This window comes from Lipophrys pholis (assembly GCF_963383615.2).
Source record: "Lipophrys pholis genome assembly, chromosome: 13".
Classification (NCBI taxonomy): Eukaryota; Metazoa; Chordata; class Actinopteri; order Blenniiformes; family Blenniidae; genus Lipophrys; species Lipophrys pholis.
This window is the reverse complement of record NC_137632.1, coordinates 11,399,940-11,414,637: the sequence shown is the minus strand read 5'-3', so window position 1 is coordinate 11,414,637 and position 14,698 is coordinate 11,399,940. Positions and strand designations below refer to the sequence as shown.

General features: G+C 40.0%; 2 protein-coding genes across 2 annotated transcripts in view; one reads left to right on the top strand and one right to left on the bottom strand.

Moving 5' to 3' along the window:
* Positions 1-2,206: 2,206 nt before the first annotated feature.
* On the bottom strand, positions 2,207-8,169 carry LOC308118671 (claudin-10-like; the record flags this gene model as incomplete). The annotated part of the gene is made up of 6 exons (XM_080478181.1): positions 2,207-2,363; positions 2,456-2,560; positions 2,657-2,738; positions 2,816-2,977; positions 3,583-3,753; positions 7,956-8,169. The coding sequence occupies 6 exons, from the start codon at positions 8,167-8,169 to the stop codon at positions 2,207-2,209; spliced, it is 891 nt and encodes a 296-aa protein (XP_080334307.1).
* Positions 8,170-12,217: 4,048 nt separating this feature from the next.
* Positions 12,218-14,698, top strand: part of LOC308118670 (ATP-binding cassette sub-family C member 4-like) — a 38,125-nt gene continuing 35,644 nt past the window's right edge. Inside the window, exons 1-3 of the mRNA XM_080478180.1 lie at positions 12,218-12,261; positions 12,376-12,493; positions 13,016-13,126. Coding sequence (XP_080334306.1) covers positions 12,420-12,493; positions 13,016-13,126 — 185 coding nt within the window. The 5' untranslated portion in view covers positions 12,218-12,261; positions 12,376-12,419. The remainder of the gene's footprint in view (positions 12,262-12,375; positions 12,494-13,015; positions 13,127-14,698) is intronic.

The window sequence follows — 14,698 nt, the reverse complement described above, 5'->3', positions numbered from 1 at the left end:
AACCTTTTCATTTTATTCTGTGAACTATTCACATTTCCCCCCAAAAAACTCTCAATTAAAATCTAATTTCAAAAAGCAATTAAGATGTGTTTCCAGACCAGAAATAATGCATTAACGTTTTATTTAACATTTTTAAACAACACTTGATGCAAGAACTTAGTAAAGGTTTATAAATCAATATTTAAAAGAATAACACAGATTTATAATCGCATGCAAAATCTGCAGTGGCCTCTTGACCTGTGTGATCATCAGCGTCAGTGTAGCAGACCTGACCTCTCCTGTAAATCTACATCAAGTACCTGAAGAAATTCTCCATATACTGCTGCTTTATCTGTCCTGAAGCTTCCTCTATTCAGCCTTGTCAAAGGCACGGTGGTTTGATAAAACAGTTCTTATATATATTGGATTAAACCATATTACCTTCCAGCAGGGGTCATCAGCTACATTTGTCTCCGGGCCAGAATATTGCCCAACAGACATATAACATTTTGTTTCCAGACTTGTATTACTTGTACTTCAACACGTCACTAGAGGGCGATAGTGTGATTTTAGGATCAGTTTGGGGGCAAAATGTGTTCAATTAAGTTACAATGCCAAAAATAAATAATAAACGTTTGTATGTGCAATCACTCAGTCTTTTCACCTCCTAACAGGAGCCAGACTGAGAAAACACATCGCCTCCTTTAAATGTATACCCAACTCACTGGGTGAATCAAAGCCTCAGAAATAATTGAAACAGGTTATTCTTCTAGGAACATCACTTACAGCCCCCTTTTCTGTTCTTTAAAACATAAAACATAAATAGTTTGTTCATGTGACAGAGTTCTATATTTATAACATTATCCAAAATATTACACTAATTTCTACAAAACAAAAAAAATCGACTTGTATAAATAACATATTATGGATTAAATATGACAGAACATTCAAAGTAAAACAAGTTAAAATTCAGGTTATCTGAGGGAAACAGGAAGCTGCTGATCTTTCGGTGTGGGTATGGAGGAAAGCTCTTCACCGTAAAATAAAGTGGCACAGCTTTTCCGCAGGTCACAACTGCAGAGATTCATATCCCATACAGATTTATTAGAAAGTGTATCACAAAACTGAGGTGTTATATAATTTTTCAACATGTTGAATTAAAGATGTTTAATTAGATGCTGAATCAATATAAAACACAAACAATAAAAAAAATGTTTGTTTCAGAAAGCATTATAGGTTTTAAAAAGGTTAGTATCTTTCCACATCCTTTGATTTCTGTTCAGCTTGATCATTTGAAGATGAAAAATTGCCTTTTGGGTTTTTTTGTCAAAACTCTTGGATATTAAAACATCTCTCAGAAATAGGTTTGTCATTAATTAAGCATAAAGAATATAATAAGGAATAAGTTTCAAACTGTGTTTGCCTCCTATATAGCTGTTGGTTCTCTGTTATTTAGGTGTATATGAAACTGTGTGCATTAGACAGTATTCCACACTATTTTCAGCTAAATCCCGGTATTTTTCCTATTTACATGCAGCAGCTACACATTTGCCTTGCTCCAGTCACATATTACACATAGTTTGAACAAAGTCGAGGGCCCTCTCGTCTTCATGGCAATCGACACGATGAAGGGTCACTCGGGGTTACATTATCCATGCACAAGAACCAAAACCCAAATCGTAAACAGCTGCAACTAGATTTTGCTTTTCCTTTCTAAATTTAACTTCAGTAAACTTGTGGGAGATTTGGGCGTGCACGTCACCCACCCACACATCTCCAGCCTTCTTGACCTCCTCTTCAGTTTGCACATTACAAAAATAGTTAATGGTTATATCATGTTAAACGGGATAAAATGAGTGCTGGACACAGGTTTAAATGTTGTCATTACAGATTAACAACCCAAAGAGGTTTCGTCCACTTAAAAAGCACAAGAAAACCACAAAACCATGTCTTACAAAAGTTGACAACACTTTTATTAGGATATTACAATAAAAAAACAAAAAAACTAAAGCAGTATAAAGACTTGATTCAACAGGCACTTTTGTCACAAAAATTATATTTAGAGCTTGAAATTGTAGAAATTATACACAAAATGGAAAATCTGGACCTAAAAAACATTTAAAAACTCACCAGTATACAATGTGCTATTCTTTTTATGCATAAAATACACGTTAGCCCAGACTAAAAGTGTTTTAAAATAGTTTTGTTTTTTTTGTGTTCTCATTCATCACACGTACACATTTTTATCAAAGTTTTGCACCCTGGAGGAGATGCTGTATTCTGGAGGAGACCTGTGGTTTGTGGACTTCACCTGTCCCCTTGGGTTAGAAGACAGATGCGAATGCAAGGCGGCGCTCTTATAGATGTAGCTGTTATGGCTGGGGCTGTGAAGACACAATGCGATTAAATTAAAACACAAGTTTGCCAAGCAAATAAAAGGTGCCTCAGTAAATATAAATTCAACGGCGATGCGAACCTTGTGCTAGAATTGCTCACTAAGGAGAAGCAGAGCATGCAGCCTCCCAGGACACAGAGGACTGAACCTGCCCAGCCGATGAAGAGAGCAACACCCAGCTCGTACCTGCAGACACACATTAGCACTTAGTGAGGAATAAAAAAAAAAAATAAGAAAAGAAAAAAGAAAAACTATCTTAGTGGAATTAAACACGTCACTCACTTTTGAGCCACGTACATCGGGTCAAAAAACTCCGACGTGATCCGGTGTGCATAGATGGAGCATGCTGAGAGTGAGCACAGGCCTGAAAACACAACAAACAAAGTCATAAAGCTGCGGGAGTGAAATAGTGACTGCAAGGACATTTCTGTCTGTACGTACCACTGAGAATGAAGTTTACACCTGCAAAGCAAGCAATTCTGGCTTTGTTTTTGTCAGATCCTCCAATTTTAGTGCATTTCATGCCCACGAGGGCAAATATGGAGCCAAAAAAGCCCAGACACACAGCTGAGATCATCAGTCCTCGGCATGCTTGGATGTAACCTGCAAATAAAAAACTGAAGTCAACTTAAGAAGACTTCACTCTGCTGCGCTTCTTTGCAGTGGTTTTACATTTCTTCTCACATTTGCACTATGGGAGGTCAATGAGTCACTGACCCAGTGACCAATTTACACCAAAAACAAGCAATACAATTAGTCAACAAAGATTAGAATCACTTTCGGACTGTGTTAGGATGAAACTCGCCACTGAGATGTGATTTGGAGGCCAATACAGCCTTGGAAGTGTGAAACTAGTCAGCCATGCTCAAAACCGCCCGAGGGTCCCACTCAATCTTTTTTTATGGCTTTCCATCTCTGGGAACTAAAGCTAAACATTGACACGATTAGAGGTAAATGAGTTGGAGACTTACTTCAGGCTTTAGTATATTTATTAGTCGGGGGGTTTCTAATAGTGTGGACATAACCTTGAACATGCATATCGTCGAGGAGAGCGTTCACTTTCTTTGGATGTCACGGATAAACAAGACGTGCTCACAGACAAAACATCGTGTGACTTTGGATGAACCAATGCCCCAAAATCAAAGAAAGAAAAATCAGGACACCCGTAAGGTTAGATCACTTAAGGTGAACAGAGAAGAGCTGCTGACCATCCAGTGCCAGCATGGAGGGAAAGTCTTTACAGTTGGAGACTCCTGTTGAATCGGTCACACAGGTCTTCCACAGGTTGGACCAGTAGGTAGCTGTCGTGATAACGGTCCCGTCCAGGGAGGACACCTTCCAGTAGTCCGTCGGTAAGGTAGAGGACACCAGCACCCACCCCGAGGTCGACAAAATGAAGGCCAAAATCTCCGTATACATGCTGCTCACGGTGCAGAAACGACTCCTCCACACGCTTTGAAGCGGGTGATCGGCGGCTCCTGAAATTGATTAATAGCTTTCGTCCTGGTGAGCCTTGTTGAAAATGTGGCCGGCCTCAACCTGAGTGGGTTCAATGGATAGGCAATGATTGATAGTTAATGTGTTGTGGACTGTTATATTCTGAGGGGAGGAGTTTGGCCTTAAACGTCAACGGGTGACCAATGGTCACTGATGGCCTCTGCCACCCCCTCGCGTCACGTCACGATGACTCAAAGACGTCCTGATGAGGACTGAAAGTTCAGGAAATGTGAGCTGCTTTACAAAGTCACAAAAGACTAAGAATTCATACACAGGATTTTCAGATGTACACAGGGTGTAAAATACACATTCTATGTGTGTCTGTGCAATATATACTCAATGTGCAGCATCTGATCTGCATCTTCAAGGCTTTTTAAATGAGGTTAGCCCATAAAGGATTAAACTGCTCAACAGGTATTTTGTAGGTTTGTCAAATTTAAAACAGTTTTAAACAACCATAAAATGATTATCATGACTTTAGAGTTGTTCAACAAACTCGAATTAAACGCCATTGTCTTTTCACTCTCTTTGACAAAATATGCCAAGCAAATGTGAGACGTGTGTTTGAGAAAGGATGAGTGTCACCCTCGGTCTGTCATCTTTCACCTGCAACCTATGATTAATACACAACAGAAGTGCGTCAACTTCCGCTTGGACTTAACACTGCAGGACTGAGATGACTTATTAACAGCATGTCAGTAACTCTGTAGGTAGAAGGAAAATATTTTCAGTTCAGATAAATGTGTTTGGAGACTGGGTGATATGACCAGATCAGGATGTGGAAATGACATGACCCCCCCCCCCCCCCCCCACCCCCAAGAAGGATTTAATTTATATCACACGTGTCGAACTCCAGGCCTCGAGGGCCGCAGCCCTGCACGTTTTGCATGTCTCCCAGCTTCAACACAGCTGATTGCAATGAGCAGCTCGTTATCTGGCTTTGTGCTGAATGTGATGATGAACCATCAGGACATTCAGGGGAGGGAGACATTGAAAACGTGCAGGGCTGCGGCCCACGAGGATCTGAGTTTGACACCCCTGATTTATATGGTGGTTTTGGGCTCCACCTTGTGGCAATGCCCGACCGGTATAACTCTCTTTGACCATGTTGACGCTTGGTCACCCAGTTGGTCAGATACACAAGAAATGAATGAAAGTGTTTGAGTAACAACAGGAACACAGAGGATTTAAGTAAAAAAAAAAAGTCATTTTAACTGCAGCAAACAGACACTATAAAAAGCATTTTTTTGCTTGATGGACTTATCTATATACACTCACCAACCATGGGCTCGTCTAAAGGCAATAAATAGCTGGGGTTTCTAAAAATGAAGCTAACTGAGTCTGAGAAAATAGTTAAAGGCTGTAAAGTCTATCAATGGGCTTCCACAGTGCTCGGTTTCCACTGCAAAACAAAATGTCATTAAATACAGCAGTTAATGGGGAAGTACAGATTTAAAGACAAGGTCTGGAAGACCAAGAAGCAATTCAGATAAGGCCGTCTGCTGGGTGGAAAAGGAAATGATAGAAAAAAAAAAAAGAATCACAACAAAGAAGACACTTAGATTATTTATCATACGAGTGCTTTAGCACCACTGGGAGGCAGACAGCGTCTACATGGGGGAAAAACTGACAAAGCAACTACTTAGCAAGCAAGGGAAGGTGAAATCTCGATTTTTCTGACCCAGTTACACATGCAGATTTTATATGTGTAGTGTGCAGGCAGTATTTTACAAATGTTTTGTATATCATTATATGTAATGATATGTATTGACAACGGATGGTGATGAATAGCTAGAACAGGAGTATCCACTGCAGTGGGGCTCCTGCAAGGAGTTTGTGAATCGCCCACAGGGACTATGTGTTCTAAAAATAGTGATCAGCAACAAATAACACGGAGGCCAGAAGATGGCGTCTCAGTTTTTTTTTTGTGGAAGACGCTGTCCTTTTGGCTCCACTGCTTGACTGCCTCCAGCATGCACTGGAATGAGTTACTAGTGAGTGGGCTGAGGATCAGCACCTGCAAGTCTGAGTCTATTCTTTTCTCATAGGAAACTCTGGCAACTCCCCTCTCCGGTTGGGGGGAGCGGCATCCTTAATCACCAGCAGTGGAAATTGCGGAGGCGAGTGAGTTGAGCTGTATAAGGTCATTTTGCATCACCACTCTCTCCTATGTTCATGAACTTTGGGTCAGGGCTGAAAGAATGAGATTCAAAATACCAGCTGCAAAAAGGAGTTTTTGAGTAAGAAGCTCAACCATCCAGGAGATACTCAAAGTTGTCGCCCCGTTTCCAGACATTTCATTTGAGGTGTTTCCGGCATCTGAATAGAATGCCATCAACCCAAAAACCCAAGTGGAGAGATTATATCTTTCAGTTGATCAGGAAATGAGGATTGTGTCTTCAGACTAAATGCAGGCTGTTACGGGGCACGGGGATGTTTGAGAGTCGTTGCCCTCCATACTGCCACCACGACCTCGTGTGGACAAACCGGGGACGAAGATGGATGAACAAATAACTTGATGGAGAGTGAGAAAATGATTAATTCCCGACAAATGTCACAAAAAAGGTGAGAATTCATTTAGAAATGTGTGGAAACAAATCACCAGATGTGGTCATTCAAAACTATCAAGAAAGATATTTACAGAATAAATGTTCACTGTCTTTTCAAAGTAATTGAGATGAACAAAACTCCTAGCATGTTGCCACACTGAGCAATTTACTGGCATTAAAGGTGAACGATGTGATTTCAATTCAGGACGTTTCTAACAATTAACCATTAAATTCTCTTCGGTTTCAAAGAGGTCGAGCCCCAAACTCTAGTTGTTTTTTTTGGTTTGTTTTTTTGATAACTCAAAGTAGGCTCTCTCCACCTTTTCCAATAAGTCTGAACAATATTGCAGCCCACATTATGTATACTGCCGTCCACAATTTTACATGACACCTGGAGCAGGATGTATGTATTAGTATATAATCATTAAGCTGTATGTCACATGGCAGCCGATTATACAATAAACAAAACCCAACAAACATGATTAGAGAGACTATTTGATCCAACTGAATTGCAGCAACTTCCATCATGCATTGAGCTCAGAGAGTGAAACTTTAAAGACGGCTCGGCCTCATGTGGACGAAGATATGGAGCACACAGCAAAATGCACTCTGCATGACAAACCCTTTGTCTCTGACCTGATATTAAACATGAGCGTGTAAAGCTGTCTGAGATAACATAAGTCGAATGTCAACAAGAGGATTTTTAACTTGAGATTTTGCATTGAAGTTGAATTTCTGTTTTTTCATACCACTGAAATGATCACTTTCAAAAGTTTAAAGTTTAAACTATTTAGTTTACTGCCTTCATTTCTCCATCTTGCATCAATGAAAAAAGAAATCTCAGTTCTAAAATCTGAACTGTGGCAATCAAACATTTGCCACAGTTAACACATCAACCGCAAACTGCACCGTGAATGAATATTATGAAATGCTCTGACCAAGGAATTCTTCTATTTAATCCAGATAGATTTAAATTGATATTGGAGGGAACTACTAATGAATTCAGTATAAGTCACACACTTTCATGTTATGGGAAAATTTAGACATGTTCTATAAGACGGAGTGACGTAATTAGATAGTGAATCGGATGACCTATTTAAGACTTTTTAAGACATTATCAGAAATACTCCCAATGAAATATAGTGCAAAACTTTCAGCAAGCATTATTAAACAAATGAAATTAGGTGTAATACTTCATTTTATAAATCAATATCAAATCTTTGGTTTTTGGACTACGTCTTTGCTGTTGCAGTTTATGGTTCAGAATTCAACTTTAAAAAAAAAAATCAAGCTGCAGCTTAAATTCATAACCTGATGAATAACATGGTTGTCTTTGTGGTAATCGGTAGTTTATACTGCATTCTTACAGATTAGTATTTCTTTTAACAACACGGCTACTCAATAAACACATTTACATTTCAAACAAAGAAGCTATCTCGCCACTGTGATTCATTTAGTATTCGAAGGTAAAAGTGATCAACACAGAAAGTGGCACCAACACGAGTCGGTATGAAACAATGAGCGCCTGCACTCACCGTCCAGCTGCAGGATGGTGTGATGTGGTCTGCAGTGCACAGCTCCAATAGCATTTCCAGCACAGTTGTTCCACAGACCCTGGAGGACCCAGGTCACTGTGATGACTGAAGATGCCCGGCTGGTTACCCTCCATTCATTGGACACCGTGGCACCAATAATGGCGCCCAGTCCCGCCAATCCACTGAGAAAAGCCAAAATCTGCACTGCCGACATTTAGTGGTTTCAGATATGAATCCCCAGTTTTTTTTTTTTGTTTTTTTTAGGAAAGTAGAAATAAAATCTCCCCAGGCGAGTAAATTACACTGTGGACATGTGTTTCACTGGGATGATTAACAGTCAGGACATCTTGCCTATGGACTGAGTCGCGGGGGATGGACGCAGGCTTTCAAAGTGGAAGGTTAAAGGCTGCATGGGCTGAAAGTTAGGCATTTAATAATAAAAAAAAAAAAAAGGGAGGGGATGGGAGGCAGTATGGGAAATTGTTTGTGTGTTCATGTTTTGGTTTAAACAATGGTTGACTATCATTTTAACATAAAAAAATAAGAAAGAAGTAATCAGTAAACTTAAAAAAAAAACAAAAAAAAAACAGAAAGCAGTGTAACAAAGTCCAGGTACTGGGTCATCTATTTCTACAAGCGATATTTAGCAACACGATGACTAATGATTACCAGCTCATATGTGCACTTCTATGTGCTTTTTCTGGTTTCCTGTCTCTCACTCAAGTGAAAACTTTACATTTAGAACAACAAAACGTAGAATAGAATGGCGGTTTAATATTGAACAGGGTGTGTCCAATGCTTCGTTGATTTTAAAAACACTTTATGCTCCAAAAGCTGCAGTTGAATATCCTGGATGGGAATAACAGGGTAACTTCATGCAGTCAGATAATCCTTTAAAAGGTCATGTGCCATGCATGACTCGGATGGAAATACTCCACTAGAAGTTTCTATGAATGACCCAATGACAGTGCATTGATGCTCTTTATTCTACTTTAACCTTACCATGTTTTTAAAGTTCTATAATGAAGGACAGTCGTCACGGCAACCGGCTCTTTAAGATATCTCTCTGTGAAAAAATAAGAACAATTCGAAGGTTTAGTGACAGAGAAACAATAACACATTTTTATGTGAATCGTATATTTTAAGTACCCTGAAAGCATGAAGCCATAACATTTTCCTCCTACAGTCAAATCCAGAGGTTGGAAGTGGTGGTGCTTCACTAAAGCGCTGCGTGAGCCAAGCGAGAGACTTACTGTATCTTACCTATAGTTGTCACTTTATTCACTGCAAACTGAACACACACGGTAGCCAGTTGTATTATCTTTTCAATTGTGACCTGATATTGGTTGAGTATTAACGCGTGCCGGTAACATTTAACAAACGGGAGGAATCTCAGAGGAGGTGCTTTTAAAACAGAAGCCGTCAGAATCCACAAATGATTTGTGTCGGAATCTGAAATGATCTGCAAAGCACAGCAATATGATTTCATACAGCCATACACAAAAGAACAGAAAACATATACCACATTCAGTAAGTCAGTAGCATTCCAGAATAACTTTTTTTAATTCACATTTGTATGAATCGTCCCAAACATCTCATTACACTCAATGACGATTGTATCATATCTTCTTGAATGAACATATACAAAACCTCAACATTCAGATTTGGATCAAGTTTTAAGTTTGATGACAATGGAGTAAATATTGTAGAAGAAGTGGGTTCTTTTTTCTGTAAATTCAGCAAGTGTTATTATTTATGGGTAAATATCCAGAGAGTTTCCTTCAGAATGTCCTTGGCATGTAAAATATTGCTGTGTTTGTGTTGTTCTACTGTAATTTCAAAATCTGGGAATTCATATTTCGATCGCATTTCAGAAGAAATCATGAGAATTCACCACTTCTATACCCGTATGCTTGTTTGTTGTTTTTTTTTTCTTCCCACAGTGCAGTGCGGAAATCCTCATAACAGATGAATGGTCTGTGTGTTGCCTCACAAAAAATAAATACCCCCGGTTCAAGTCTTCAAGGTCTCTCTGTGTGGACTCGGCATATCCTCCATGTACATGCAGATATTTTATCCAGTGTCCTTCGACAGTCTAAATACATGTGCTTGAAGATAATTAGAGAGCAGGTTTGAAACTGGGCTTGGTGGTGTCACAGTCCTTGTATTTTAACTTTGTGCTTTGCACTTGTTGTTGATTGGAATTCCCTTGTGGTTTCGGGCGTTCTTGTTTCTAATGCTGTTCTTGTTTTAGTTTTTAATTTTAGTCCATATCTGGTTTTATATTGTCTTGACTGTGTTCAGTTCAGTATTCTATTGGTTCACCAGTGTGTCCTCCTCTGTGTTCCCTAAGCTCCTACCATTACCCTTGAATGTTGCCACCAGGGCCTTATTCCAGTCGCTTATGCTTTCTCAATAAGTTGTTGTGTTTTCTCTTGAAAAGTTACTGAAAATCCAGACAGTGTGCAGTTACTTCACCTCTCACTGGTGCTGACATTTCTTTAACTAAACCACCAAGTCATTTATGAGATCTTTTTCGCTTCAGTTACCTTAAGATGAACAACAACGACAACAAACATTATACTCTTGCAATTCACTGTGCAGCAGTACACTTGCTGTACAATGTTACTAGTTTCCCAAAAGAGTGTTGAATACTTGTCTTTGAGCACAATTACTTTGCATGGATTTATGTGTACTCAATAACAAGAAAACCTTATTGTGTAAAAAGTGCTGAAGCAAAAGTACAGAGTACTCATTGTAAAGACTTCTGCTGGTATAATTTTATTCTTAACAACTTTTAATAGCAGGGCTTTGATTCAATTTATCTACCATCTACATTCACATCTCAGACCAACAATAAAATCTTATAAAGTCAGTCAAACCATTGGTTTGATTTAAAAAATAAATAAATATATTCATCTTCAGTACCATTTTTCCATTTAAGGGATACGGAATGCAGAAGCCTATTCTCATTAACTATGAGTGAAGGCATGGTACACCCAGGACAGGTCACCAGTCCAATACTGGTCAAGGACAGAGAGACAGACACACACTGACATTCCTACGCAGACGTTGGAATATTAACTCAAATTGTGAGAGTACAGCTCCAACTCATAGTCGTAAAGTATTGAAGTATAATATTATACTAATTGATTAAAGGTCAGGTCTGACTGTGCTCACCTTGGACAATATTTTTTTTCTCTGCTACCATCTTCTTTAGCAGACAGAAAGCTTGAAAAAGGGCTTCTTTCCCAGGGTCATTAAAGCTGCATTGCGCACACTGCACCTTTTAATATATGTGGTCCTTTTATACATCCTCCTCAATCTGCATATATCTTGGAGCTGGTCCCTCACACATCACGACCAAAACCTCTTGCAACAAAAACTGTTTTTTTCCTGTCCACAAACGGACTCATCAATGTGTCCCTGCCACGCTGCTGACTTTTAACACTTGCTTACACGCACTCAAAACCATCACCGCAATGATCAGCCATACATACATATGTATATGCAAATAGGCCACTTCTAAATATAATAAGTAATTTTTTGGTATTTGTGTGTCTATTACATTATGTTGTTATTGATATTTTTTTTCCTTATGGCTATATATGAATATGTGTAAATGTACATCTTATATGACAATATATAAGTAAGGGTAAATATCTGAAGTTGCCCCCAAACCAACAAAACCCAAGAACCCATGTTTCATGAACATAAATCCTGATTCGGATATGTCTTTTTATTACTGTTCATGCTTAACTATTATTTCCATTGATTGATTTTATTGACTGTTAACATTTTCACTTTTCCGTGAATGAAAAGCTTTAAAAGGAACTTTATTGTATAGAAATGAACAACTATAAATGAGAAAACAATTCACATTCAAGAGCAACTACTTAAACACACTGCTCAATTCCAGTAAAGTTGATATTTGTAGTTGTTATTTCCACCCCTACTGGTTTCTATAAAACTATGATCTAAGCTAGAAATGTTTTAGCTTGTTGTTTTGTTGGGGGGAGGGAAATGAACTTATGAAGTTGCAAAATTAAGTCAATATTTTGGATGAATATTTGAACAATTTGTACTCTTGAAGGTTTAGGCAGTTGCAGAGCAGTAGCAGACGCATTAAGACTATAAAGACACTTGAACTGGAAGGAAACAAAAACAAGAGTTCATGACATTAAGAAGTTTGAGGAGTGATTGACGCTTGTCTTGACCAATCAGAGAGCGGGGTGGGCGGAGCCAGGCAGCGCTGCAGACCCGGCTGCGCTCAGCCTCCTCCGGGGTAATCCTGCCTTGAATGTCGGTAGGTGTAATATTGACAGATATTGCTGTTAACACCAGCGACTTTCCCACTGTTCCCCCCCCCCTCTGTGTGGCTTTCCTCCCCCTTTTATCGATATCCCCTCTCACCGTCCAGGGCCTGTGGAGAAAGTCTTCAGGTTGCTGTTACTGTCGGGGGGCATGGAGCCTCTGCGGAAGGAGGCGAAGGATAATCCGTCAGCTTCAGCTAATCTTCTCTCCAAGATTTTCTTCTGGTAAGAAAACCGGCCTCACACTGACAGCTTTGTGTGACATTAATTGAATGGAGAGCTCTCCTGTGTGACAGTTTGCCGCCACTCAAGGCGGCCTGTCCCTGGATGTGAGAGGTGTGCGCCGAGCATCCGTCCATGCGTAAAGATAAGGAGAGCTCAGGCTCCTTAGAATAACTTTATTATAGCAGGCTGAGATCTTAAAAAGGAGGCGCACTACTCAAATAGTTTAAAAAAGAAATGAGAACTACTTTTATTTCAGTGACACTTTTATTGTTCTTTTTGCCTGTTTCACCTAAATTGTGCACGTGCGCCATTAAACATCGCAGACTGAGCTTGGGTCACATCATGTCGTACTTTATACCCTTTGCACATTTGTTCATGGCTTAATCACCCAATCTGAACTTTGTTTGCGCTTTTTTTGTGATAAAATGGTGTCTAATAATATAATGATATAGTATACATTAATGCAGCAGTTGACCGACTGGAGTCCATGCAACTGTTGATAACTGTTCATTGTGTCTTTAGTTGGCTGAGTCCCTTGTTCAGAATCGGGTACAAGAGTCAGCTGAAAGAAAATGACATGTACAAAGTTCTTCCAGAGGATGCATCGGATAGACTTGGGAAGGAACTGCAGTGGTAAGACACTTGAGTATCTTTGATAATGCATATATTAATTGTCTGTGTTTTGACTTTATCTTTGTGGAATCATTCATGCCTACCAAAGGAACATTTCAACATTAATCAACATTAATCCAGACTCTGTCATACACCTTTTTTTTTTATCAAACTGATCAGTGCAAACTAAGATTCGGGTCATGAGCTCAGCTCAGGTTCAGATTTATCACACCTCTGGAGGTATCCACCATGATGATGCGCATTAAATAAAAGCGGACAACATGTTGTTCTGTTGTGTCCTTATTGAATAACGCCCACAGTTTGGTGTTGGTTGCTCCGGCCGTCACTGCCAACCAGCTTCACTTTTTACTCTCCCACCTGCCTGCTCACTTCCATTTCCGAGGTTTTCAAGAGTGAAGACATAAACGTTTCAGCCTTTGTTGTCTTGTATTGATATGATATGATGATTCTGTGGGTCAGCTTGTCAACACTTTAATGAGAAAGTAACAGCTCTTGTAAATACTTATTACGCAAGTGTTGTGGGTGCGTGACTTGAACAAAAGACAAACAATAACGTGAGGTTGTTGTTGAAAATCCGTGCTACGTCACAGTTTGGAGTCATTGTTGGAGCGTTGACACAGCAATGAATAGCGATCCAAGCTTTGGGCCTTTATTGCTCCACTCTCTTACAGCTGCCTACTACACGCAACAGCCTGAGCCGGACAGCTGTAATAAACAGCTGTCACATTTAACCGACCTCGGTTTCACCTGGGAGGACATCCAAGTGTATGGTTGCACACACACACACTCCTGACTTGGTCTGCTCGGCCTGGATATCCACTTTAGATGGGACATGCTCCCTCCCCTTCGGGGAAGTTGACATTAGAGTTGACAATTTTTGAGCCCACCTATATTTAGATAGTACTTCTCAAACTCTCACATGACGGCTGGCTCCTCCCAATCTCTGACGCATTGCAGTGACGTTTGAGGACGTCACATGAGATGTTTGTAACTCAATGAACCTTGCTTGCAGTGCCCACTACTACGAGGCTGGTCACTTCTGGGCCCAGGCTTGGAGACGACGCCAATGTCTTAGTTCAGTGACGTCATGTGTAATTTTGCCTGCAAGCATCTGGCTTGACCGCATCGTATCCATCCACTTATCTTCTGTACTGCTGTGTTCTACTCTGGGCCATGGGGTGCTGGAGCTGAAGCCAGCTGACTATGGGCCACTTCTTGGACAGTTCTTAAATCCATCACAGGACAAATACAGAGAGAACGACTGTCAAACAAACACACTCACGTGAACACCTACAGGCAGCCTCACATACGTGTTTTAGGACTGAAGGAGAAAACCAGCGTGCTGATACTGAGAGGCACTGAAACCAGGGACACTCGAGACGAGGAGACGGTGGTAACCACGGGTATCCTGTGCTTCACTGTATTTCTATTGAAAATACTGAAGTCCTGTTACAATATTTTTATATCTGTAACAAAAAGACTCCACTTACATAGCTAGTTTTCACCGCTGTAGCACTCTCAAAGCACTTCGCTCTGCTAGTCACTTCTCCCATGCATTCACACATCATTGTC